Source organism: Rhinatrema bivittatum, chromosome 19 (assembly GCF_901001135.1).
Source record: "Rhinatrema bivittatum chromosome 19, aRhiBiv1.1, whole genome shotgun sequence".
In the NCBI taxonomy this organism is placed as follows: Eukaryota; Metazoa; Chordata; class Amphibia; order Gymnophiona; family Rhinatrematidae; genus Rhinatrema; species Rhinatrema bivittatum.
Genome location: NC_042633.1, coordinates 5125328 through 5151876, shown reverse-complemented (window position 1 = coordinate 5151876; position 26549 = coordinate 5125328). Strand labels below are relative to the sequence as shown.

The window sequence follows — 26549 nt, the reverse complement described above, 5'->3', positions numbered from 1 at the left end:
TTATTTCCGTGTTATATTTCTCCCTACTAAGTGATCCTTGGTGTTCATCTCTGGTCTTATGAGAATAATGTAACACTTGGGGAGAAAGATTAGGAAGAGTAACCCTGCACCAGAGGACAGGATGGCGAAGATCTCCACTGCAACCAAGTACTTCCCTTGAGTGCTGAGGTAGGCGGGAATGAAAGACAGCCAGACGCTCACAAAGACCAGCATGCTGAAGGTGATAAACTTGGCCTCATTGAAGCTGTCAGGCAATGTCCTAGCCAGGAAGGCCACAATGAAGCTAATGATGGCCAGGAAGCCCATATATCCCAGCATACAGTAGAAGAGAATGGTCAACCCATCATTGCACTCAACGATTATCTTCCCACTTTCAGATCTGGTGTTGTTCTCAGGAAAGGAAGGATGACTAGAAATCCAAAAAGTGCAGATAACAAGCTGGATGAGGGAGCAAAAAACAACAATAAGATTGGGAATCTTTGGCCCAACCCATTTTCTGAGGTGATTGTGGGGGTTGACAGCCTTGAAGGCAATGACAACTGTGACGGTTTTTGCCAATATACAAGAGATGCTGATTGTAAAGATTAGGCCAAAAGCAGGCTGTCGTATCATGCAGGTAAGCTTCACAGGAAAGCCAATAAATGTTAAGGTACAGAGGAAGCAGAGCATCAGGGTGCAAAGAAGGAGGTAGCTGAGGCCCCTGTTGTTCGCTCTCACAAGCGGCGTGTCCTTGAACCAGAAGAAGATTGTGAGGATGAAGATACTGGCCAAGGACAGAATGATGGCAACTGCTGCCAAGGCTGCCCCCAGGGTGTCCTGGTAGGACAGGAACTCAATGACTTTTGGAAGGCACTTATCTCGACTCTCATTGGGTCGATGGTCTTCTGGACACTTCCAGCACTTGGTTGTATCTAAAATATAAGAGGAACACCAGTCAGAAAGCTAAGCTATGAGTACAATCTGTTCATCTGTTTTATAATTTTAGAAGATTCAGTAGGCCTTTTCAAACAGTAAATGTTATCTCTGAAGCACTGAAAAATAAATAATTTATAACTTGGGAGTCTAAAATCTCAATGCCATAAGACTGTTGTGGAGAACCCTCCAAAATGGACCTTCTTTTTAGGTTGCAGTGCACAAAATGTTTTATGAGGGGAGATCCTGTTATTATCATGTTTTGAGATGTTTGGGGAATTGTTTTATATGTCTGCTGCTGTAGTACTGCTAAAAGGCCACTGAAAGGCATTTTAGATGTGTGAGCTCTGTAGTTTAGATTGATAATGTGATTATGGGGAAATGGTGTGTTGTTCCCTTAAAGCCATGGGATTTTCTAATTGGGTAGCCAAGGTTTAGCAGGACATATAAGCATGAGATGTTTTTGAAGGGTTTTGCCCTTTCTGCTCCAGCCCTTTGCAGAATAGGATGGATAACAGTGACCTCCAGAGATGTGACAGGCTGGAGTGGCCAGTCTGTATGCTGGTGGGCTCAGTGACCCTCCCAGTGGTAGTGGGACCCTATAGGACCTCACCCCCTCAAGGAGAGAGGCCTGAAGCCCTGAAAAATGAGAGGTTTCTTCTTCCTCCTGAGGAATTGTACTGGAGCGGTCAGAAGCAAAAGCTGTTCCCCCTCCCTCCCACACACACGAATGGCTGAATGCCCCAAGAATACCCTTGTGATGCAGGGGTCTAGGGAGAATGCAGTAGGCGGAAGGTGGCATAGAATTCTAAGTGAAGGTGAAAGACCCAAGGAGTCTGAGTAGATAATGCAATTGGGAAGTTGTATTGTGTCCTCTCTGATGTGAATTTTGATATGGGTATGCTAGAAGGTGAACCCCAGTTCTTAAACAGGTTCAGGAATTTGCTACATTTTAAAAGGAATTTGAGAGTTTATTTACACTGAGCTAGTAAAAGATAGTATTTGTTTTCTGGAATTAGAATTGTTTTCTAGTTTTTAGGTCCCTGTGGTGGAATTGTTTGTGTAGTGGGAAATAGTCTCATTCTCTGATATATTGAGGTATAGTATTTGTTTGCCAGTGTTTGAATTATTTGTGTTGTGGGAAAGGTTTGCAGAGGTCACTTACTTGATCTTAGGTGAGAGTACTAGTTTCTGGGCAACTAGTTGCTAGTTTCATTCCCAGCCACCCTGACTCACTTTTTAGTATAATTATCACCCCCATTAAGAAAAACGTTTTAAAAAAAAAAGTCAATTAGTCACTTAAATCAATCCAGACTTTCAGATAGTGACTAATTTTTGTCCAGCTGCTGGAACGGCAGTTACTACCTTTAACAAACACATAGGGGTAACCTGCACGGAGCAGCAAATTGATGGACAGACTGGATGAACCAGTTTATCTGCCGTCATTACTATGCATAAGTCTATATGTCTAAGAATAGCAATCGGTGTGTACTCCCATCCACGAGGCCAGAATGAAGAGACAGATGATGAAATGTTAACAAAATTAGGAACACAGTAATAATGGGTGATTTCAATTACCCCAGTTTTTGACTGGGTGTCACACCTTGACTTGTTAAAGTTGTAAAGTTTCTAGATGAAATAAATGAGCTGGTAGTGGTACAAGAACTGAAAAGAAGGGGAGCTATTTTAGACCTTATTCTGAGATGAACAGATGATTTTGTGTGAGAAGTAATGGTATTTCCTGGAAGAAGAGTCCATAAATCAAATCATTGATTATGTGGACTTGGGAAAATTCATTGGTCAAGCAGCAGAGAATCTATCGACCTTTCAGGATCCTGCCAGGTACCTGTGACATGGATGGCTACTGTGGGAAACGATACTGGGCTTGATGGAGCTTTTGTCTTGCATGGTGTGGCAAATCTTATGTGCTTCTGTTCTTATGATTTCAATTACCCCAATACTAATTGAATCCATCCCTTTCCAGGGCAGGTTAGGGAATGTAATGTTTGTAGCTACCTTGAATGACTGCTTTATGGAACAAGAGGGAGATTAATCTAAATCTAGATCTCAGAGGGACATAGGACCTGGTCTCAAGGGCTGCTTTGCAGTAGTGAACATAATGCAATCCAATTTAACTCACTTAAGAAAGAATATTATGTAAATAAACAGTAGTAACATTTATTTTTAACAAGGATGATTTTGAAAGTCAATGATAACCATGCTACAGTCCTGCCATCAACTCACAGCTGCACCAGAGGTGGCTCTCACCCGTTTCATTGGCTATTTCTCCAGCAGAGCAAGGGACGCAGTCAAAACAGCAGCTGGGCTGGCCAAGTCTGGCAGATTTCCTGTATCCAATGGGGCAGCTCTCACTGCAGACAGAGCGAGGGGTCTGTGGATTATAAAACTTTATGACGTTAGAATAAAATTTCTGCCATGTTGCGTGAAACCAGAGTCCATCAAGGCCAGCATCCTGTCTCCAGCAGAGGCCAATCGGGGTCATTAGGAGGCACCCAGCAGATCCCAAGGAGTAAATCCCATTCCTTGTTCCTCACTCCCAGGGGTAAGCATTGGGTTTCCCCTGAGTTCACCTGTTTAATAATTACTTATGGACCTTAGCTTCTGTGAACTTATTCAAAACCCTTTTAAACCCAGCTATGCCAGTTGCTTTGACTCTATCTCCATGTGTCAAATAGAAAAATATATTTTTTCCAGTTTGTTCTAAATCTGCCAGCTGCTATGTTCATAGTGTGACCCCCTAGTCCTAATGCTGTTTGAAAGGATAAATAACTTTTCCCTATCTACCTGTTCCATCTGACTCATGATTTTATAAACCTCTGTCATCAATTCTCCAGGCTAAAGACCTCTATCCTGTTTAGCATTGCTTCATAAAGGAGAAATGTCATCATACCCTTTATCATTTTTATCACCCTTCTCTATACGTTTTATTGCTTCCACTGCCACAGCCCAAATACACTCAATGCCGAGATTGTATTGTGTGTATTTGGTCTGTGCAGCCAACACAAAGGAAATGAGCTTTCTGGGAAAAAGTGTCACAGGGAAGAACAATAACCCACACGCATGCAAAACCCCTGTTTCTCCACAAACACAATTTTATTTTTTTCAGTGGGGATGTCTTATCAGCATTTATCAGTTTAAAAACTAAAATCAGAAGCTTTATTTAAGTATAGGGCGATATTATCCCCAAGGTTACCACCTTGCAGCTGTATACCATGATTTCTTATTGTATGTTTAACGTTTTCTTTCTACAGGAACAGGTTTGACATTTCCACATCATTTAGACCTTGGAAGTATTTGAAGCTTCTATCGCACCGTCCCCATAATTAAGGGCTAAATTGTATTACTGCACAATCATCTACGCTCAATGCTTTTTACCCTGGTTTGTGCTGCCCCCATTTTGTCACTGCCTTTCTCTCTCTAAAGCCTAGGATGGTAGGATGCACATTTTCCAGTTTTGCACGCCAACTGTTCCATCAGGCATCCTCAAGCCTTCACTCCTCACCTGATTAAACCTTTGGTTCCATAAGATGGCAGAGATGTTCAGAGTGATTTCCTCTCCTGGAGAATTCCTGGAATCATATCTACCCACTGTTATCAGTTCAATGGTGTCATCCGGTTTTATCTGGATATTCTTGATGTCAAAGACGGTAGGCACATCTCCATTCACGTCAAAGTAAACTTCCTGCTCAGACTCTGTTGTGAAACGCACATCCCTCAGATAATGGAGGACCTGTTAAATGATGAAGGAAAAGCATTCTGATAAATATGTAGAAAATCTCTACAGGGATGCAGGCTTTATGAATTCCCTAGGGATGCTCACCTCTGCTTCTCCTCTCCCCAGCCTGGAATTTCCCTTTATTCCTCCATGCCCATCACATTTCACTCTATGATAGCTACCTCACCCAGGTAAACCTGACCAGGTGTATATAGTCCGGGTTTTTGCCACACAGCATGCATGGAGTTGCATCTCTGATTTGCCTAAGAAAATGAAGCAGAATTTCAATGCATGCAATGTGGCTGAACCAAGACTGGATCAACCTTTTTGAGTTGAACTTGGAGAAGTGGTAAACCTAGCAACATTGCTTCCCTCTAATATTGGAGCTGCAGCAAATACAATAGAATTGATAAGAGAGCACTGCAGTCCTTGTCTCCATGTTTGCCTTTCCTGCCCCTCTTAAAACTTGATCTCACTTCCACTCTAGAATGGTAGTTTGAAGTTGAAATGCAAATGTGCTGACTGAGGGACAGGGAGCTCTGCCCTACCCATGCAGTCAGCATTTGTGTCTCTGTAAATGGATGCAGGGGAAACTACATTTAAGGCACAATTTTAAAAGGCCGCCTATGTAAAAAACGGGGGTTACATGCGCGTCCGCTGCGCACATTTTAGAATGCGCCCAAGTTACGCGCAGAAGTGCCGAGCCAACAAAAAGCGGAGGGCCAGGTGGTGGGGTCTAGGCAGGGGCCAGCCGGGACAGCGGCCATTAGGTCCTGTCCCGGAAAAGTGCATGACGGCAGCTGGCCAGCGAGTGGAAGATACTTCTGCTTTGGAGGAGCAGTAAGTATTAAAATTTAAAAAATGGGGAAAGCTAGGGCAGGTTTAGGGGTCGGGTAGGAGAGGGGAAGAGGGAAGAAGGATAGGAATAGGAAAGTTCCCTCCTTAATTGGAGCAGACTGGGAGGGAACTGGGCAAAGGCCTGATCGCGTCACCGTGTTTACTTTTGAAATTTCTCCCCCCCCCCCCCGCATGTGCGAATCGCAGGCCGCCCGCACATGTGCATGCAGCTGTTAAAATCTGGCGTGCAAGTGCACACATATGTCACATTTTATAACATGTGCGTGCCAACACGCACATGTTATAAAATGATTGTGTCCTTGTGCACTGCCGAGAACCACGTGCACATGGACACACGCGTTGAGGATGACTTCCATCCACTTTATCATTTTGGTCTCTTTCTCTGTACCTTCTCCATTGCAATTATATCTTTTTTGAGATGTGGCGACCAGAATTGTACACAGTATTCAAGGTGCGGTCTCACCATGGAGCGATACAGAGGCATTATGACATTTTCCGTTTTATTCACCATTCCCTTCCTAATAATTCCCAACATTCTGTTTGCTTTTTTGACTGCCGCAGCACACTGAGCCGACGATTTCAATGTATTATCCACTATGACGCCTAGATCTCTTTCTTGGGTGGTAGCTCCTAATATGGAAAACCTAATACCATGTAACTACAGCATTGGTTACTTTTCCCTATGTGCATTACTTTGCACTTGTTGTTGACGTCTGGATGTGGATCCTTGGGCCGACCGGCAAGAAGAGATGGTCGGAAGGCAGACACGCACAGCTAAAGATGGAACTTCACCTGGAAACCCGTGACCCCACCAGAGGAGCTGTTAAGGCCCGGGTCGCTAGGACTTAGGTGGCTTCGCCCTGGAAGTCCGAGGTCCCCCCAGGAGGAGCCCGTAGGGACCCGGACCGCTGGGACTTAGGAGAAACGCTGGCGTGGATGAAAACCTGGAGCGGACTGTGGTCAGGACTGGCAGCAGGGGTCAGGAGCGGGAAGACGAACCGGAGTCTGGGCAGGCAGCAGGAATCAGAACCGTGAGACAAACCAGGATCAGGACAGGCAGCAAGAATCAAATCCGTGAGACAAACCAGGATCAGGACAGGCAGCAATCAGGCAGAAGCAAGAGGAGCGCTGGAACCGGTACACAGAATCAGGAACTCAGGAACAGCAACTAACTCTCCGAAGAGTGACCACGTTGCAAGGCAAAGCAAGAGAGGAAGCTGCGAGTTTAAATCCCCTGCCGGTGCTTACGTCAGAATAGAGGGCGGTTCAGCACTTCCGGGTGCTGGACCTTTAAAAGGGCTGGCCTCGCGCGCGCGCGTTCCCCTGCAGGGGGAGGAGCTACCAACAGGCCGAGCCGGCGTCTCCACGAGGAGGATGCCGCTGCCATGCGGCCAGGCCCACCCGGAATCGTGCGGCTTGCATTGCTGGGGAGAGACCCGCAAGGGAGGTAAGGACCCGGTCGCTGTGCAAGCGACTGGGGCTGTAATACTTGTCCACATTAAATTTCACCTGCAATTTGGATGTCCTGTGTTTCAGTCTTGCAAGGTCCTCTTGCAATTTATCACAATCCACTTGTGATTTAACATCTCTAAATAATTTTTTTGGCATCTGCAAATTTCATTACCTCACTCATCGTTTCCCTTTCCAAATCATTTATAACTATATTAAAAAGCACCGGTGCAAGTACAGATCCCTGAGGCACTCCACTGTTTACCACTCTCCACTGAGAAAACTGACCATTTAATCCTACTCTCTTTTTCTGATCTTTTGGCCAGTTTGCCATCCACAAAAGGACATTGCTTCCTATCCCTTGACTTTTTAATTTTCCTAGGCGTTTCTTATGGGGGACTTTTTCAAACACCTTCTGAAAATCCAAATATCTACTGGCTCACATTTATCAACATGTTTATTAATCCCTTCAAAAAAACGTAGCAGATTTTTGAGGCAAGACTTTGCTTGGGTAATTCCATGCTAGCTCTGTCCCATTAAACCACGTCTATCTCTATGTTTTATGAGTTTGTTCTTTAGAAGAGTATCCACAATTTTTCATAGCACTGAAATCAGGCTCACCGGTCTATAGTTTCCCAGATCAGCCCTGGAGCCTTTTTTAAATATCAGGGCTACTTTGGCTATCATACAGTCTTCAGGTACAATGAACGATTTAAATGTAATGTTACAAATTACTAGTAATAAATCTGAAATTTCATTTTTTAATTCTTTTAGAAAACTGGGATGTATACCATTTGGTCAGGGTAATTTACTGCTCTTTAGTTTGTCAATCTAGCCTGCATACTACATCTTCCAGGTTCACCGTGATTTGGTTCAATTCTTCTGAATCATCACCCTTGAAAACCATTTCCGGAATGGGTGTCTTCCCAACATCCTCTTTTGTAAACACTGAAAGAATTTGTTTAGTCTTTTCACAATGGCCTTATCTTCCCTAAGTGCTCCTTTATCCTCTTGATCATCTCTAATGGCCCAACTGGCTCCCTCAAAGGCTTCCTGCTTTGAATATATTTTTTAAAAATGTATTATACATTTTTGCCTCTATGGCCAGCTTCTTTTTAAATTCTCTCTTAGCTTGTCTTATCAGTGTTGTACATTTAACTTGCTAATGCTTATGCTTTTTCCTATTTTCTTCAGATTTTTCCTTCTTCCAATTTTTTTAAGTTCTTTTGGCTAAAATATCCTCTTTCACCTTACATTTTAACCATGCTGGCAGTCCTCTGGCTTTCCTTCCACTTTATGTAATGTAAGGAATACATCTGGACTGTGCTTCTAAAATGGTATTTTTAAACAATGTAAACACCTCTTTTACACACTTTGGGGTAGATTTTCAAAGGGTTACGCGCATAACGTACGCGCGTAACCCCCGAAAACCTACACCAAACCCCCCCCTGCGCACGCCGAGCCTATTTTGCATAGGCTCGGTGGCGCGCGCAAGCCCTGGGATGCACGTAAGTCCCGGGGCTTTCCTGGGGGGGCGTGTTGGGGGCGTGTTGAGGGGTGTGTCGCGTCCGGCGCATCATCGGGGGCATGTTGGGGGCGTGTCACGGCCGGCGTGTCATCGAGGGCGTTCCGGGGGCGTGGCCGTGGCCTCTGGACCAGCCCCCGGACCGGACCATAGCACGCCGGCAGCCGGCCCGGCGCATGCAAGTTACGCCTGCTTCGAGCAGGCATAACTTTGGGAATAAACGTAGGGGGGTGTAGATAGGGCTGGGGGGGGGTAGGTTAGGGAGGGGAAAGGAGGTGAAGGTGGGGGGAGGCGGCCTTGGAGGGAACGGGCAGCGCATGCAGGCCTCAGCGTGCGCAAGGTGCACAAATGTACATCCCCTTGCGTGCGCCGACCCCGGATTTTATAAGATACATGTGGCTACGCGCGTATCTTATAAAATCTGGCGTACTTTTGTTTGCGCCTGGTGCGCGAACAAAAGTAAGCGCTCGCACTTTTTTATAAAATGTACCCCTTTACTTTTGAGGCTACACCTTAAAGTTTTTTTCTATTTTCCTCATTTTATCAAAGTCTCCTTTTTGAATGTTTAGTGCTAGAGCTGTGCATTTACTTATTATCTCTCTTCCAGTCATTAAGTTAAATTTGATCATGTTATTTTTACATTTCGTTGCCTGTGGCAGGATCTCGAGAGCGACAGCACTCAACCCCTGTCCAGTGCCTCCCTCTGCAGCATAACGCCTCCAGCCCAGAGCTGCCACTTACTGCCGACACGTGGTAGCCACCACCACTCTCTTCCTGCTTTCTAGGTGCATGCACGTGCAATCCAGCTTCTTTTAAAGAGCTCGTGGTGCATGCAATTCAGCTCGGATGATGTCATCATCACTTGACCTATATAAAAGGACTCTCAGCCACTTCAACTTTGCCTCAGCAAGGTGTCTTGGTTCCTGTCTTGTCCTGGTTCCAGTATCCAGTTTTGTTTAAGCCTGCACTTTTGTTGAAGTCTTCAGTTTTCAGTTCTGTCCAAGTCTTCCATTTTCAGCCTGCATCCAACTCTTCCATCTTTAGCTTTGTTCTCCATCTCACTCCACTCCAGTCTTTAGCCTCACTCCATTCCAGTCTTCAGCCTCGCATTCTGCAAGCCATCAGCCTTGTCCCAAGCCATTAGCTTTGCCTTTGCCACATCTTCAGCTTCAGCCCTGTCTCCATAAAGCCCACAGCCCCAACCTTGTCCTTGTATAGACTATTGGACTCTAGGGATGTGAATCGGGCTTCGGACGATTAAAAATATCGGACGATATTTTCAAAATCATCAGAAATCAGGGGCTCCCACAAAACGATAGGAAAACCCCACGATATTGATAGTGGGGGTTCTCTTATCGTTTTGGGGGATTGCGGGAAAAACGGCACACAAAAATAACCCCTAAACCCACCCCGACCCTTTAAAACTAATCCCTTAGCTTCCCCCACCCTCCTGACCCCCCAAAAACATTTTACAGGTACCTGGTGGTCCAGTGGGAGCACGGGCCATCCAGTGCTCCCTCCATGTGACAGGGTCCGGCCAATGGCACGGATACCCTGTCACATGGTAAGGGCAAATGGCCATCGGCGCCATTTTGATTAGTGGCAGCCGACGGCCCGGGAGCGGGAGATCGCTCCAGGGACCCCCACTGGACCACCAGGTACCTGTAAAAAGTTTTTTGGGGGGTCGGGAGGGTGGGGGAAGCTAAGGTATTAGTTTTAAAGGGTCGGGTGGGTTTTTTGTTTATCGGCTCGGGCGCAGCCGATAAACAAAACCGCGATCGGGCCCGATGAAAAAAAACCCACATGTGAATTGGAACTGGAATCCGAACCGATTCTGGTTCTGATTCACATCTCTATTGGACTCTGTTATAGCCTGGCCCATGCCAAGACTTGTTCATCTGCCGTTGGCGCAAACCTTTGGGCGCAGCCCACCAGGTTGCGCCAATTGCACCATGGAAAGAGGAGCTCACGCTCATGTTGTCTGGAACAGTTATGATCACTATTGCCAAGTGGCCCTTCCACCATTACCTCTAGGACCAAATCCTGTGTTCCACTAAGAATTAGATCTAAAATGTCTCTATTCTTTGTCAGTTACTGTACCAATGGCTCCATTAAGCAATGATTTATTCCATCCAGAAATTTTAGCCTCCCTAATTTCTCTTAGCATTTCATCATCCCACAGCATGTACATCTCCAAAGCTTTCATAAAGGGGCAGGGCATCATCTGGGTGTGGCATGGGCATTTTGGGGCAAGAACCAGAGATATGTGTGCAAATACTTAAGTGCCTGGGTGCATTCCTAGAACCTCTGGCACACAAGTTTACTTCTGCTATGGAGGAGGAGTAAGTTATAAAAATTTTTAAAAACTAGGCAGTTCAGAGGGGTTTTAAGGGTTGAGGCTAACTGCGGGGAGTAAAGTCTATTAAACTTGGGGCGTTTGGAGGACCTAGCCCTTAACTGAGTGAACTAGGGATGAACTTGTAAAACTGGGACTGGTGTTGGCACACTCCCTTTTTAAAATCCCCTGACTTACGTGGTAGAAGCAGGATTTGATGCCCTTGCGCGTGCTCACTTAAAATTTGGCACACATGTGCACGGGACAGGGCTATTTTAGAACATGCATGCATATACACATGCAAGTTCTAAAATAGAGATGTCCCTGAGGCAAGCCAACATATGCGCACAAATGTGCACCCCACCGCCTGTTTGAAAGTTACCATCCCAGGCTCCTGCAAGATCTTTATCCTCGTGCACTCTATGCCATCCTGAACAAAAAGTGCCACCCCCAAACAAGTTGGTCCACCTTATCACTGCGATATAATTTGCACCCTGGTGTAGCACTGTCCCATTGGTTATCTTCCTTCCAAAAAATGTCTGAATTGCCAATTATATCTATCTCTTCATGTCATTGGACTAATAATTAAATTACTTTTCCTTCAATTCAAATGTTGGCTAGACCATATACTTTTTGTGTGATCATAGGTGAGCCACTGAAATTTCCTATGTCTCAGTTTTAACCCATAAGACTGCCAGTGACCTCCATTTTATCTTGACCTAGTATCTTTGACCAGTTTCATCAATTAGATTATTAATTTATACTATGTTTTCATTCTTTGCCTTTGAAAGCTTTCAGGCAGTATTGAAACATGCTGACTATCCACCATAAATGTGGCCGTATACACATTTCCAAAAGTCTCAGATGTAAAGCACTATCTCATGTTTTCCGAAATTTTTCCTGAGGACTCCACTGTTAGTTAAGTTTGCAGGATATCAGCAATGGATATGCAAGAGATCAATTTTCCTACATTGGAGACCAGGTGTATTCAAATATATCTCATGCATATTCTTTGTGGATGTCTTTAAAATCTGACTGGCTCAGTGGTCACCTGAACAGGGTTGGGAAGCCTTGCACTATAGGATTGCTGTTTGAATATTAGCACTACAAAAACCCTTATTATTATTACTACCAGTACCTGCCATGGTTTGATATTTTGAATGTTAGTGCGTATATGAAAAATGTCTTCTTTGGCTCCATCCAACATCATGTTGTGCAGGGCATGAGCATAAGCATAAATAGCCAGGTAAGCATGATAAGAAAGGCTTAAATCATTCAACTGAAAGACTGTAGGGTCCAATGTTTTAAGGTCCTCTTTTCCCAAGCATGGGATATCATCTTCTTTGGCCAACAAGTGGGTGATGTTTTGATCTGCCCATCGGCACCCAAATGCTTTCTCCCAGAATAACTTGGTGAAAATGTCCCATGGATATGCAGAAGGCCCAATGTGATATAGAAAACTGGTGAATTTGGAAATGTTGCTGGTGGAGCTAATAAATACCATGCTACCATTGAGCAGCCTCCATAACTCTTTGTTGAACTGGAGTGGGTTCATGTTCATTCCTGATGAGAAGACCCAGGACATACCGATAAACTTGTGCAGAGAAAGGCGCTCCAAAATAGGTTTAAGATGCATTCCATAGCAGTTGCATACAATCACACTCACCGAGGACTGCCGGATTACCTCTGCCACCTTTGTTAGTCTCTCGCTGGGATAGCGATCATCGATCTTCTCCAGGAAAGCCACACAGCCACCATTTTGCACCACCTCCTGCTGTATCTTCTGGCTGCTCAGGCTTCTGCTGTCTGAGTTGGAGGACAAGATTCCCACCCACGTCCAGTTGAAATGCAGGAGCAGCTGGGCAATGGCCCGGGGTTGAAGAGTGTCTGCAGGTATGGTGCGTAGAAAAGATGGGAACTGTAGCTTATCACTCAGCATTGGGTGTTGCGCTGCGAAGTTGATCTGAAAAGAGAAATGTTTCTATCATCTCCATCATATACATTATATCCACAGAACTATTTAGAGGTGTAACACATACAAGTGATTTGGTGGACCATGTTGTTAGTATTAAGGGAAGTTTTAAAGGATATTGATAGAGGACCTTGTACCAAATGGAACCAATTTCTGGAGTTTACAAAAAGGAACAGCTTCAGTCTAGTAGGGAATGCATTAAGCAATGAGTTGGGTGCACTTCTGAAATTCATTTTCAAATAACACTGCACCAGAACCCCCTCCTAAATCATTGTATCTTGTTATTTGCACCCTGTGCCTCAGATTTCTTTATGCCACACATGTCATAGTGTCTCTCTGTGCCTCAGTTCTTTGCTGCTTTGCTGATATCTGCTGCCGATTCTCTTTGTGATGTCTGTTTGCCCAATTCTTGGAGCATACTTTAAAGGATTCTTAGCACTCCAAACCAAGCAAAGATGGGAGAAGAGCAAAGGATTCTGGGAGATTTACTCTATGCTTCAGGAGTTTGCAAAATCACCTCTTTGCTATTGATGCATATGACTGTGGTCTAAATGATTTACATATCACCCAGATACCCACAGAATTTAACAGCAAGCTAATTTCAGTACAAAATACTTTGAATTTCGATGAGTCAGTGCAAGAAATTCTAAATATTTTAGAAGAAAGAAGAGGTATTACTAGATGGTATAACAGTACCTGTAAGTCCTATAAGTTCCATCTTTTTCTCATATTTTAAATTATTCACCTCAGTACAATACCAAGCAAAGCTTGAAGCAATATAACAGAGAAATGCCAGAATAGAAAAACAGGAAACATTCATTAGATAATTACAAAGCATAACACTGTAATTGAAGTCCCCGACTATCAGATTCCAATTTCCACTGCTACCTAAGGGAAAACTACTAAAAAAAAAAAAATAGAAAAAAAGGGCATCATAGAGAAAGTCATACCATCCAAAACATACTTGAAAAGGAAATTATTAAATTTACTCAATAGCAGATGATTCAGCCAAACAGGAGTCTAAAATCTTTTTTTGCATTGAGAAAAGCCGTAAGCTGGAAGGGATCAAAGAACACATACTTTATAGACTGAAATGAAATATAAGAAAAAATAAAGCCCCAAGCTGCAAAACCTCAGGACACGTCAACAGAAACTCTTCCAGGTCTATGCAAAACAGACATAAAATGTCAGGGAACATCCTCACACTGCAATTCATAAAGGAAACATTTTTTTCTTAAAGAAAGAGGCATAGTAGAAATTCCTTGATTGAATCCAAGGCTAAGGAGCCTATGACGTTAATTTTAAAATGAGTGCGCGTGCGCAAGCGAAGAGGCGCTGGAATTTATAATCGTGCGCTCACTTGTGTGTGCGTGTTGTAAAATGCACCAACCGCGCGAAAGTATGCTCCTAATTTTAAGTGGTTACTTGAGCACAGCTAGCGTGCGTGTGTCTTCCATAGGGCTTTTGCGTGCGTATGTCAGTGGGTTTTAAAACATGCGCACGCAAGGCACATTCTCAGTTTTCCAATGAGCCCACCAGTTTGTCCAGTTAATAGCAAGGTCTTTCAGACCCCTTTGGTTCTTCATCCTGCATGCTGCCCCGTTGACCCGGACCCTCCACCCTGTTCTATGAGCCCTAAAACACGAGATCTGTAGACTCGCTCTGATCAGGAGCAGCAGTAAAGTTACGCAGATATCTAGTGTACACGTGCCTTGGTTTTCGGTTTTAAAATAAGGAGGAATGCGTGTAAGTCTTGGCCATGCCCCTTTTCTACCCTCTTATTACTCATACACGCAGGGGTGCATGTGAACATATTTTGTGACTTTTTAAAAATCCATGTTGCTCGCGTATGGCTCACTTACATACGTATTTGGGCATTTTTTCATAAGCAACACTTTTAAAATTGACATGTAATGGGGTAGCAGTTGAAACAGAGTCTTCTTCAGGGAGTTGCAAACCTCAGTCAAATTAAGGAAATCTATCTCATTGCCAGGCATAAAGGATTGACTCCTGGTAACTTCTCTTTGCACTGTAGATAGGTGGAATATTCTGATATGGGATCTTCAGGCATTCTCTAAGAAATCTTTTTAATAAGTCCACAGGTGAAAATGAAAGAAGTTTGAGAAAATTTATAAGCGTAAATTGCAATACTGGGAAAAGTTTTCCAAAAATTCAACTTTACTAGCAAGTCTCAATTTGTCTTTCTTCAAAAGACTGATTAATTTCTTTTGTTCTCTGATACTATTTTCCAACTTCTCCAAATGTGATTTTATCAGCTTGAACTATGTTTCACGTTGTATCACCAAAATCACCATAGAATCAATTGTCGTAGAAATCTGTGAAATGAGCGAGAAAGAGATTGTCCCATTGTTGCCAGGGCCTCCCAAAGAGACTGAAAATTAAATTGTTGAGGACAGGGCAAAGAAAATGTTTCAGCGTAAGAAATATCTTGCATACCTCGAACATTGTCCTTGATCCTCAGACTGCACAGTGTTCCTTCCAATTAACTCTCTGACTCCCAAGCCATTGTAAATGCCACATCTCTGGCAGGAACCCACAGTCATGATGATGATGGGCCAATGGTGGAGAAGACATAACCTCCTGCTTGTTCCCTCCAGCTGCATGCCAACCAATAGTCTGACCCAGTATGGCATTTTCTTATGTTCTTATGTCTGAGAGTTGATCCCAATTACGGTAAACTCAAGCATTTGATTGTCTGTGATTTCTGTGAATCAACAAAGCTCTGCAATGATGTAGTTTAATGCTTTATTGTGCCACTTTAGAACTTGTGGAATAATGTCTTATAACAGCCTTTAATTGCTGAAGCCATTGCTGTCTATAAAGTATCAATCACATTTAATTAACTATGTTGAAATAATAAAAACATGAAAACATTACTCTAAAACTTGACATGTGTATGGCATACTTTTTACAAGTATGAAACTGTGAATAAACGCTATGAAATACATTCTTAGAGATTTGTAGAATAACAGGAAGATTTTAAAAGCCCTGCGTGAGCCAAAAACGGAAGATCCGCACACAAGTTGGGCCTGAACGCGCCAAGCAGATTTGATAAGCCGCCCGTGGTCACGCGTATCTTCCGCGGCACACACAAGGAAAGGGTTTCAGAAAAGGGGTCGGTAAGTGGGTGTGATATGGGCTGGGGATGGGGGTGTTGGGGGAAGGCCAAGAGATGTGTGTGTAAATACTTATGCGCACAGGCGTATGCTGCATTCTGCCGCCGCAGCAATTTACTTCTGCCCCAGAGGCCATGTAAGTAGTAAAATAAAAACATTGAGGCCAGGCAGGGGGGTTTTAAGGGTTGGGACTAACAGAGGAGTAGGGTGGCTCTACAATTAGGGAGTTTGCAAGTCCTATCCCTAAATTGGGCAAACTGGGAATGAACTTGGAAAATTACCTCTGGCGTCCGTGTGCATCTCTTTTAAAATTTCCCCGACTTATGCAGTAAATGCTTGTTATAAAATGGATGTGTCTCTGGGCGCGAGCTAGCATACACAGCTGCACAGCTGTTTCAAAGTTATCCTCCCTCTACACATCTGGTGTAAGTCACTTTATCTGTCTATGCCTCAGTTCTGTTCCAATCTGTACCTCTATCTATGTGATGTAACTGTAGTTGGGCAACGATAATCAAAGTAACACTGTTCTTATTTACATTTGGAAGTTATTGTGTAATTCAAGTACTGAAATATGGAAATGCCTTAATTTTTCTGCTTATTGAATGATGCCTTAAGGGTTTCCATTTCATCTGGAGAAACTGAGCCCATCTTGGGCTTTGCCTCATTGCATCTAAAGACTTCCTGATTCCCTAAGTCTATGGATGCAATGAAGGAAAAACTAGGATGGTGCAGATAAAATGCAGTCAAACAGTACTGGGTCACTGACAGAGAGAGCAAGAGAAGAATATCTTACCTGGGGGATCCTGTAAACCCCTGTTATCCTGGCCATGACCTCAGTCATTGAAGAGCTGCGCTCCCCGAGAATTCCTGCCAGATTAAGTTGTGCCTCGCACCTATAATTCGGGAGCGTTGCCTTTCCCCCAGACAGCAGCTGCAGAGTGCCCTGGAGTGCCCATACCTCTGAAGCACAAGAGTCCAGGATCTGGTAACCCAGAGTGTGGTTCAGCAGCAGATACTGATTCTGGTTAATTTCTTCTATAGCAAACAGGATGGCCAAAGTGTCACGGTAATACCGCACCTGAAAACTTTAGGAGGAAATCAGACTTCCATCATCATGTTTCACCATAGGGAAATCTTGTGTTAGCAAAATCCTGCTTCCTTCTGATAAACATAGGGATGGTAACTTTCCAACATTGGCCTGCAAATATTGGCCCGCATCCAGGAATGCGATCATTTTATAACATACACACGCTTGTGCACACAAATGCTGCTTCTACCACATAAATTGGGGAATTTTAAAAGGGTTGCATTTTAATTTAATCCACATCGGACATATCCCTGGAGGTGCAGAATAAATTGAAATTGTACTAGTCCTTCATCTCTCTGTTACCTGATTAAATGAAGTCCACTTAATAAGAACATAAGAAATTGCCATGCTGGGTCAAGCCCAGCATCCTGTTTCCAACAGAGGCCAAACCAGGCCACAAGAACCTGGCAATTACCCAAACACTAAGAAGATCCCATGCTACTGATGCAATTAATAGCAGTGGCTATTCCCTAAGTAAATTTGATTAATAGCCATTAATGGACTTCTCCTCCAAGAACTTATCCAAACCTTTTTTGAACCCAGCTACACTAACTGCACTAACCACATCCTCTGGCAACAAATTCCAGAGCTTTATTGTGCGATGAGTGAAAAAGAATTTTCTTCGATTAGTCTTAAATGTGCTACTTGCCAACTTCATGTAATGGCCCCTAGTCCTTTTATTATTCGAAAGTGTAAATAACCAATTCACATCTACTTGTTCAAGACCTCTCATGATCTTAAAGACCTCTATCATATCCCCCCTCAGCCGTCTCTTCTCCAAGCTGAACAGCCCTAACCTCTTCAGCCTTTCCTCATAGGGGAGCTGTTCCATCCCCTTTATCATTTTGGTTGCCCTTCTCTGTACCTTCTCCATCATAACTATATCTTTTTTGAGATGCGGCGACCAGAATTGTACACAGTATTCAAGGTGCAGTCTCACCATGGAGCGATACAGAGGCATTATGACATTTTCCGTTTTATTAACCATTCCCTTCCTAATAATTCCTAACAATCTGTTTGCTTTTTTGACTGCTGCAGCACACTGAGCTGACGATTTTAAAGTATTATCCACTGGGTGGTAGCTCCTAACATGGAACCTAACATCGTGTAACTACAGCAAGAGTTATTTTTCCCTATATGCAACACCTTGCACTGGTCCATATTAAATTTCATCTGCCATTTGGATGCCCAATCTTCCAGTCTTGCAAGGTCCTCCTGTAATGTATCACAATCCGCTTGTGATTTAACTACTCTGAATAATTTTGTATCATCCACAAATTTGATAACCTCACTCATCATATTCCTTTCTAGATCATTTATATATATATTGAAAAGCACCGGTCCAAGTACAGATCCCTGAGGCACTCCACTGTTTATCCTTTTCCTCTGAGAAAATTGACCATTTAATCCTACTCTCTGTTTCCTGTCTTTTAACCAGATTGTAATCCATGAAAAGACATCGCCTCCTATCCCATGACTATTTAGTTTTCTTAGAAACCTATCAGGAGGGACTTTGTCAAACACCTTCTGAAAATCCAAATACACTACATCTACCGGTTCACTTTTATCCACATGTTTATTAACCCCTTCAAAAAAATGAAGCAGATTTGTTAGGCAAGACTTCCCTTGGGTAATTCCATGTTGACTGTGTTCCATTAAACCATGTCTTTCTATATGCTCTACGATTTTTATCTTGAGAATAGTTTCCACTATTTTTCCCAGCACTGATGTCAGGCTCACTGGTCTATAGTTACCCGGATTGCCTCTGGAGCCTTTTTTAAATATTGGGGTTACATTGGCCACCCTCCAGTCTTCAGGTACAATGGATGATTTTAATGATAGGTTACAAATTTTAACTAATAGATCAGAAATTTCATTTTTTAGTTCCTTCAGTACCCTAGGATGTATACCATTCAGTCCAGGTTATTTGCTACTCTTTAGTTTGTCAATCTGACCTACTACATCTTCCAGATTCACAGTGATTTCGTTCAGTTCGTCTGACTCATCACCCCTGAAAACCATCTCCGGAACTGGTATCTCCTCAACATCCTCATTAGTAAACACGGAAGCAAAGAATTCATTTAGTCTTTCTGCAATGGCCTTATCTTCCCTAACAGCCCCTTTAACCCCTCGATCATCTATTGGTCCAACCGACTCCCTCACAGGTTTCTTGCTTCAGATATATTTAAAAACATTTTTATTATGAGATTTGCCTCTATGGCCAAATTCAATTCAAATTCTCTCTTCTCCCGTCTTATCAATGTTTTACACTTAACTTGACAATGCTTATATTTTATCATATTTTCTTCAGATGGATCCTTCTTCCAATTTTTGAAGGATGATTTTTTGGCTAAAATAGCTTCTTTCACCTCACCTTTTAACCATGACGATAATCATTTTGCCTTCCTTCCACCATTCTTAATGTGTGGAATACATATGGACTGTGCCTCTAGGATTGTATTTTTAAACAATGTCCATGCCTGTTGAACACTTTTAACCTTTGCAGCTGCACCATTCAGTTTTTTTCTATCTTTTTCCTCATTTTATCAAACTTTCTCTTTTGAAAGTTTAGTGTTAGAGCTGCAGATTTACTTATTGTCCCTCTTCCAGTTATTAGTTTAAATATGATCATGTTATGATCGCTGCTGCCAAGTGGCCCCACCACCGTTACCTTTCTCACCAAATCCTGTGTTCCACTAAAAATTATATGTAAAATAGCTCCCTCTCTTGTTGGTTCCTGAACCAATTGCTCCATGAAGCAGTCATTTATTACATCCAGGAACTTTATGTCTCTAACAAGTCCTGATGTTACATTTACCCAGTCAATATTGGGGTGGAGAGTCACCAGCCATGGCCTGATAAAGCAATTATTTATCCTTGACCATGGTGTAGGAGAGCAGGAAAAGCTAGTGTTTCATAGCAAAGTCTTTCATCTTGATTGTAGAAGAGTAGAAGGCCGTCATGGCCTCTATCATGCTGTGTTAAAGAATGGCCAAATACTTCTTGGTTTATGCCCATCATTCAGACAAGACCTGGAGGAGCTGAGGCAGTCAGAGAGGTATACAGATGAGGCCTTCAGGGACATAGTAGCCAAGTCTTACTTCAGACTGGCAGCCCTGGTGCTGCTTTGGAGGATGAAGGTCTCATGATTGGAGGGCATCAACCTGGGGCAGCAGGAAAGGATCCTGTAGCAAGGACCTGCTCTCCAGGTGATGCATTGTCCTTTCGCACCGAGGATATCTCCCCAAGGCCTACTGCCCAGGAGGGAAGGGTTAGGTCGGCCGTCATAGTTGGTGATTCGATTATTAGGAATGTAGATAGCTGGGTGGCTGGTGGGTGTGAGGATCGCCTGGTAACATGCCTACCTGGTGCGAAGGTGGCGGACCTCACGCATCACCTAGATAGGATTTTAGACAGTGCTGGCGAGGAGCCGGCTGTCGTGGTACATGTAGGCACCAACAACATAGGAAAATGTGGGAGGGAGGTTCTGGAAGCCAAATTTAGGCTCTTAGATAGAAAGCTTAAATCCAGAACCTCCAGGGTAGCATTCTCTGAAATGCTTCCTGTTCCACGCGCAGATCACCAGAGGCAAGCAGAGCTCCGGAGTCTCAATGTGTGGATGAGCCGATGGTGCAAGGAAGAGGGATTCATTTTTGTTAGGAACTGGGGAACCTTTTGGGGAAGGGGGAGTCTCTTCCGAAGGGATGGGCTCCACCTTAACCAGGGTGGAACCAGACTGCTGGCAGTAACCTTTAAAAAGGAGATAGAGCAGCTTTTAAACTAGAACAAAGGGGAAAGCTGACAGTCGCTCAGCAGCACATGGTTCGGAGAGATGTATCTTCAAAGGATACTAATGATGTATTAGAATTAGGGCATCCCGACAGTGAGGTTCCAATAATAAGAAAAGTAGTCCAAGTGCCTGTAACTAAAAACTCACCTGAGCTAAAAAATTCTAACTTATCCCTATCAATTAAAAAGCAGAATGAAAACACAAACAAAAAACAAACTTTGAGAAGTTTGTATGCAAATGCCAGAAGTCTAAGAAGTAAGACGGGAGAATTAGAATGTATAGCAGTAAATGATGACATAGTCTTAATTGGCATCTCAGAGACATGGTGGAAGGAGGACAAGGGACAGTGCTATACCGGGGTACAAATTATATCGCAATGACATCGAGGAGCACCCGGGAGGCGGTGTGGCGCTTTATGTCCGGGATGGCATAGAGTCCAACAGGATAAACATCCTGCATGAGACTAAATGCAAAATTGAATCTTTATGGGTAGAAATCACTTGTTTGTTGGGGAAGACTATAGTGATAGGAGTATACTACCGTCCACCTGGTCAAGATGGTGAGACAGACAGTGAAATGCTAAGAGAAATTAGGTAAGCTAACAAAATTGGTAGAGCGGTAATAATGGGAGACTTCAATTACCCCAATATTGACTGGGTAAATGTAACATCGGGACACGCTAGAGCAGGGGTGGACAATTCCAGTCCTCGAGGGCCACAAACCTGTCGAGGTTTTATGATATCCATTGAATATGCATGACATAGATTTGCATACAACTGAGGCAGAGTGCATGCAAATCTCTCTCATGCATATTCATTAGGGATATCCTGAAAACCAGACTGGTTTGTGGCCCTTGAGGACCGGAAGTGCCCACCCCTGTTCTAGAGAGATAACGTTCCTGGATGGAATAAATGATAGCTTTATGGAGAAATTGGTTCAGGAACCGATGACAGAGGGAGCAATTTTAGATCTAATTCTCAGTGGAGCACAGGATTTGGTGAGAGAGGTAATGGTGGTGGGGCTGCTTGGCAATTGTGATCATAATATGATCAAATTTGAATTAATGACTGGAAGAGGAACAGTATGCAAATCCACGGCTCTCGTGCTAAACTTTCAAAAGGGAAACTTTGATAAAATGAGAAAAATTGTTAGAAAAAAAACTGAAAGGAGCAGCTGCAAAAGTAAAAAGTGTGTAAGAGGAGTGGTCATTGTTAAAAAATACCATTCTAGAAGCACAGTCCAGATGTATTCCACACATTAAGAAAGGTGGAAAGAAGGCAAAACGATTACCGGCATGGTTAAAAGGGGAAGTGAAAGAAGCTATTTTAGCCAAAAGATCTTCATTCAAAAATTGGAAGAAGGATCCAACAGAAGAAAATAGGATAATGTATAAACATTGGCAAGTTAAATGTAAGACATTGATAAGACAGGCTAAGAGAGAATTTGAAAAGAAGTTGGCTGTAGAGGCAAAAACTCACAGTAAAAACTTTTTAAATTATATTCAGAGCAGAAAGCCTGTGAGGGAGTCAGTTGGACCCTTAGATGTTCAAGAGGTTAAAGGGGCACTTAGAGAAGATAAGGCCATCGTGGAAAGATTAAATGATTTCTTTGCTTCAGTGTCTACTGAAGAGGATGTTGGGGAGGTACCCATACTGGAGAAGGTTTTCATGTGTAATGATTCAGATGGACTGAATCAAATCACGGTGAACCTAGAAGATGTGGTAGACCTGGTTGACAAACTGAAGAGTAATAAATCACCTAGACCAGATGGTATACACCCCAGAGTTCTGAAGGAACTAAAAAATGAAATTTCAGACCTATTAGCAAAAATTTGTAACTTATCATTAAAATCATCCATTGTACCTGAAGAGTGGCAGATAGCTAATGTAACCCCAATATTTAAAAAGGGCTCCAGGGGCGATCCAGGAAACTACAGACCGGTTAGCCTGACATCAGAGCCAGGAAAAATAGTGGAAAGTGTTCTAAACAATAACATCAAAATCACAGAACATATAGAAAGACATGGTTTAATGGAACAAAGTCAGCATGGCTTTACCCAAGGCAAGTCTTGCCTCACAAATCTGCTTCACTTTTTTGAAGGAGTTAATAAACATGTGGATAAAGGTGAACCGGTAGATGTAGTATACTTGGATTTTCAGAAGGTGTTTGACAAAGATCCTCATAAGAGTCTTCAAGGAAAAGTAAAAAGTCATGGGATAGGTGGTGATGTCCTTTCGTGGACTGCAAACTGGCTAAAAGACAGGAAACAGAGAGCAGGATTAAATGGGCAATTTTCTCAGTGGAAGGGAGTGGGCAGTGGAGTGCCTCAGGGATCTGCATTGGGACCCTTACTTTTCAATATATTTATAAATGATCTGGAAAGAAATACGACGAGTGAGATAATCAAATTTGCACATGATACAAAATTGTTTAGAGTAGTTAAATCACAAGCAGATTGTGATAAATTGCAGGAAGACCTTGTGAGACTGGAAAATTGGGCATCCAAATGGCAGATGAAATTTAATGTGGATAAGTGCAAGGTGATGCATATTGGGAAAAATAACCCATGCTATAGTTACACAATGTTAGATTTCATATTAGGTGCTACCACCCAAGAAAGAGATCTAGGCGTCATAGTGGATAACACATTGAAATCGTCGGTTCAGTGTGCTGCGGCAGTCAAAAAAGCAAAGAGAATGTTGGGAATTATTAGGAAGGGAATGGTGAATAAAACGGAAAATGTCATAATGCCTCTGTATCGCTCTATGGTGAGACCGCAACTTGAATACTGTGCACAATTCTGGTCGCCGCATCTCAAAAAAGATATAATTGCAATGGAGAAGGTACAGAGAAGGGCTACCAAATGATAAGGGGAATGGAACAGCTCCCCTATGAGGAAAGACTAAAGAGGTTAGGACTTTTCAGCTTGGAGAAGAGACGGCTGAGGGGGAATATGTTTAAAATCATGAGAGGTCTAGAACGGGTAGATGTGAATGGTTATTTACTCTTTCGGATAGTAGAAAGACTAGGGGACACTCCATGAAGCTAGCATGTGGCACATTTAAAACTAATCGGAGAAAGTTCTTTTTTATTCAACGAACAATTAAACTCTGGAATTTGTTGCCAGAGGATGTGGTTAGTGCAGTTAGGATAGCTGTGTTTAAAAAAGGATTGGATAAGTTCTTGGAGGAGAAGTCCATTAACGGCTATTAATCAAGTTTACTTAGGGAATAGCCACTGCTATTAGCAATGGTAACATGGAATAGACTTAGTTTTTGGGTACTTGCCAGGTTCTTATGGCTTGGATTGGCCACTGTTGGAAACAGGATGCTGGGCTTGATGGACCCTTGGTCTGACCCAGTATGGCATGTTCTTATGTTCTTATGTTCTTAAGACAGTGATGAACTTTGTCATGTCCATGTTTGGTACAATCAGTCCCGACATCGAAGCCATTGCATGAGAGCCAAAGCAGTGTGAATGAAAGAGAAAACGCCTCAAGGCATGAAAAGAGGGACATATAAGCTGGAAAACTGGTGTTAAACCTCCACAGCAAGCATGGTGGCATCAACACCCAACGATAGAGAGTGTGGGGCAAGGCATTAAGCACAGTGACCTAAAAACACCAAAGCATAGAGTAAGGTAATAATCAGAATGGCTTCGATATCCTGGCAGAGCGTGGGTGTAATAGCATGAAGAAAGGTGACATCAAACTCCAAAGTACCCATCGAGGATCAAAGGGCATCAACAAGAGTGGTATTAAATGTCCACACAACTGACACGGGGGCAAAGCAGCCGGGACAGAGGCATGAAAACCCAGGTACCGTGAAAGGGGAAAAGCAGTACCAATAGTGGTCAGCGTTCCCGAGGCACTATGAGAGGGGCAGGCAGGCTGGGAAAGTCCCAGTGGCAGACCAACAAAGCAAGGCACTGAAACAGGAGAGAGACAGGATGGAAGGAGGATTTTTATTTATTAATTTTTTTTGCGGGGGGAGACAAAATACCACAGTTTGGTTATTTATTGTGTGCTTTAAAACACTTATAACCCTCGAGTCCAAATTTCTTGCTTGCTCCTGGGTACATATCTTCATCCATAAATAAATTAACAAACACTGTCACACATTTATCACCATATTAAATAACACATGGCTCATAAAACAAGAACGAGGTCAACAATATTACATGTTGACTATCACTAAACCTCTAAATGCAGCATCAGAAATTTCCTTTTTAAAAGGTCCCAAAAGCATGGATAAAGAAGAAAGCATAATAAATCATCTTTCTGTAACCTCAGCTCTTCCAGAGGCATTTTCCAGTAGGTTGGGTCTGCGATCGAAAAGGCACAGGCTCTTGTGATGCTCAGGTGAGCTTCAGTGGTGGAAACCCGCAGATTCACTAAATCCTCTCATCAAGGGCTTCTAGCAGCAGCTCAGGCCTCAATCAAATGTTTCGTGATTACAGGGCCTTGACTGTGAATTGCTTAGCATACTGGGTGGAGTTGGGGGGAGGAAGCACAACAGTATCTCTCATACTTTCCACTACCTGCTCTTTTATCTACCCCAGTAAATAGATTAAATTGCAGTATCTCCTCTTACACAGTGACAAATCTTTTTTACAATTATATTTTTGACTCTGAGTTAGAGCTTCACAATCTCAATCTTTCTCTGAAATCCAAGAGAGAAATGCTTTAAAATGCTGACCAACTCAAAGCTGCTTTCAGTTTTAGGTAAAAAATTAAATGAAGAGATCTTTCCCAATCCATGTAGCTTCCAACTGAGATTGACAATGCTTAACCTTGATTAAACGTCCTCCTTTCATATCTTTTCCCACCCAAGCTATTATCTATCTGCCTTGCCTTGCAATGAAATAAGTGCAGCTTTCCTTCCCCTTAGACTTGAAAGGGGTCCACCAATGAAACTAATCTTCAGAGGCACCACACATTTTTTTTTTCTATGAACAAAATGAACCAAAAATTGCCTTTATTTATTCCTAATGAATGCACACCCCTAAAGCAAGTAACTCAATGCAGTAAAAGAACTCATGTTTTAGAGAGGGCAATTGCAGGGGCATGTTTAGGTGTGGGGAGGAAAATAACATGCGCCAATTTCATTTTCAACCATACTTTAATTTCATAAGTGCACAAAAAAGAAGTACAAAGATCCATACTTCCTCTTTGACGCTTGGTGCAAAGCTGGCAGCAAAAATATCCATGGACTTTGTCCCAATGTGGCTAGTCTGAGAATTTTCCCCTTATATACTGTATGTCTCTAACCTGACTGACAATCAAACTAAGAATATGGTACCCATAGTAAGTCGGTCTTACTTTTCACAGAGTGCAGGGCGAGGGGTCTCTATAAAGTCAGGGATGGGGTAAACCAAGCGAGCATGATTTGTAGATATCACCCCTAGGATAAAGTCTCCATCCATGGAGACTGGGGTCATCTCTCGGAGCTCCAGCTTGCAGCCTGAGGTCGTGGTTTCGTCTATGTGAACAGCGAGCAGCAGAAGAGTTACCCAACTGAAATGTCGCATTTCCTCACCCTCTATACAAAGCCTCTGGTTTTATCACTACTGCATGGGAAGTACAAAGAAAACTAAAGAAAAAGGAGTGGAAAAATAAAGCAATATAGAACTTAGAGGGAGAGAAATCAAAGATACACGGTGTAAAGAGAAGAGACTTGGAAAGTAATCAGAGAAAGTTCAAATATATAAAGTGAAAACTAGAGAGAAGAGAACAGGAAATAAACAGAG

The 26549-nt window shown here is 42.9% G+C and overlaps 1 protein-coding gene across 1 annotated transcript; it reads right to left on the bottom strand.

Annotated features, from left to right (window-relative positions):
- LOC115081081 (vomeronasal type-2 receptor 26-like) lies at positions 1–26330 on the bottom strand. The gene is made up of 6 exons (XM_029585592.1): positions 26122–26330; positions 16718–17009; positions 11954–12778; positions 4436–4663; positions 3181–3304; positions 1–911 (listed from the first exon to the last, which is right to left on the bottom strand). Exons 1-6 carry the CDS (start codon positions 26328–26330, stop codon positions 1–3), a joined length of 2589 nt encoding a protein of 862 aa, XP_029441452.1.
- Between the last annotated feature and the right edge of the window lie 219 nt (positions 26331–26549).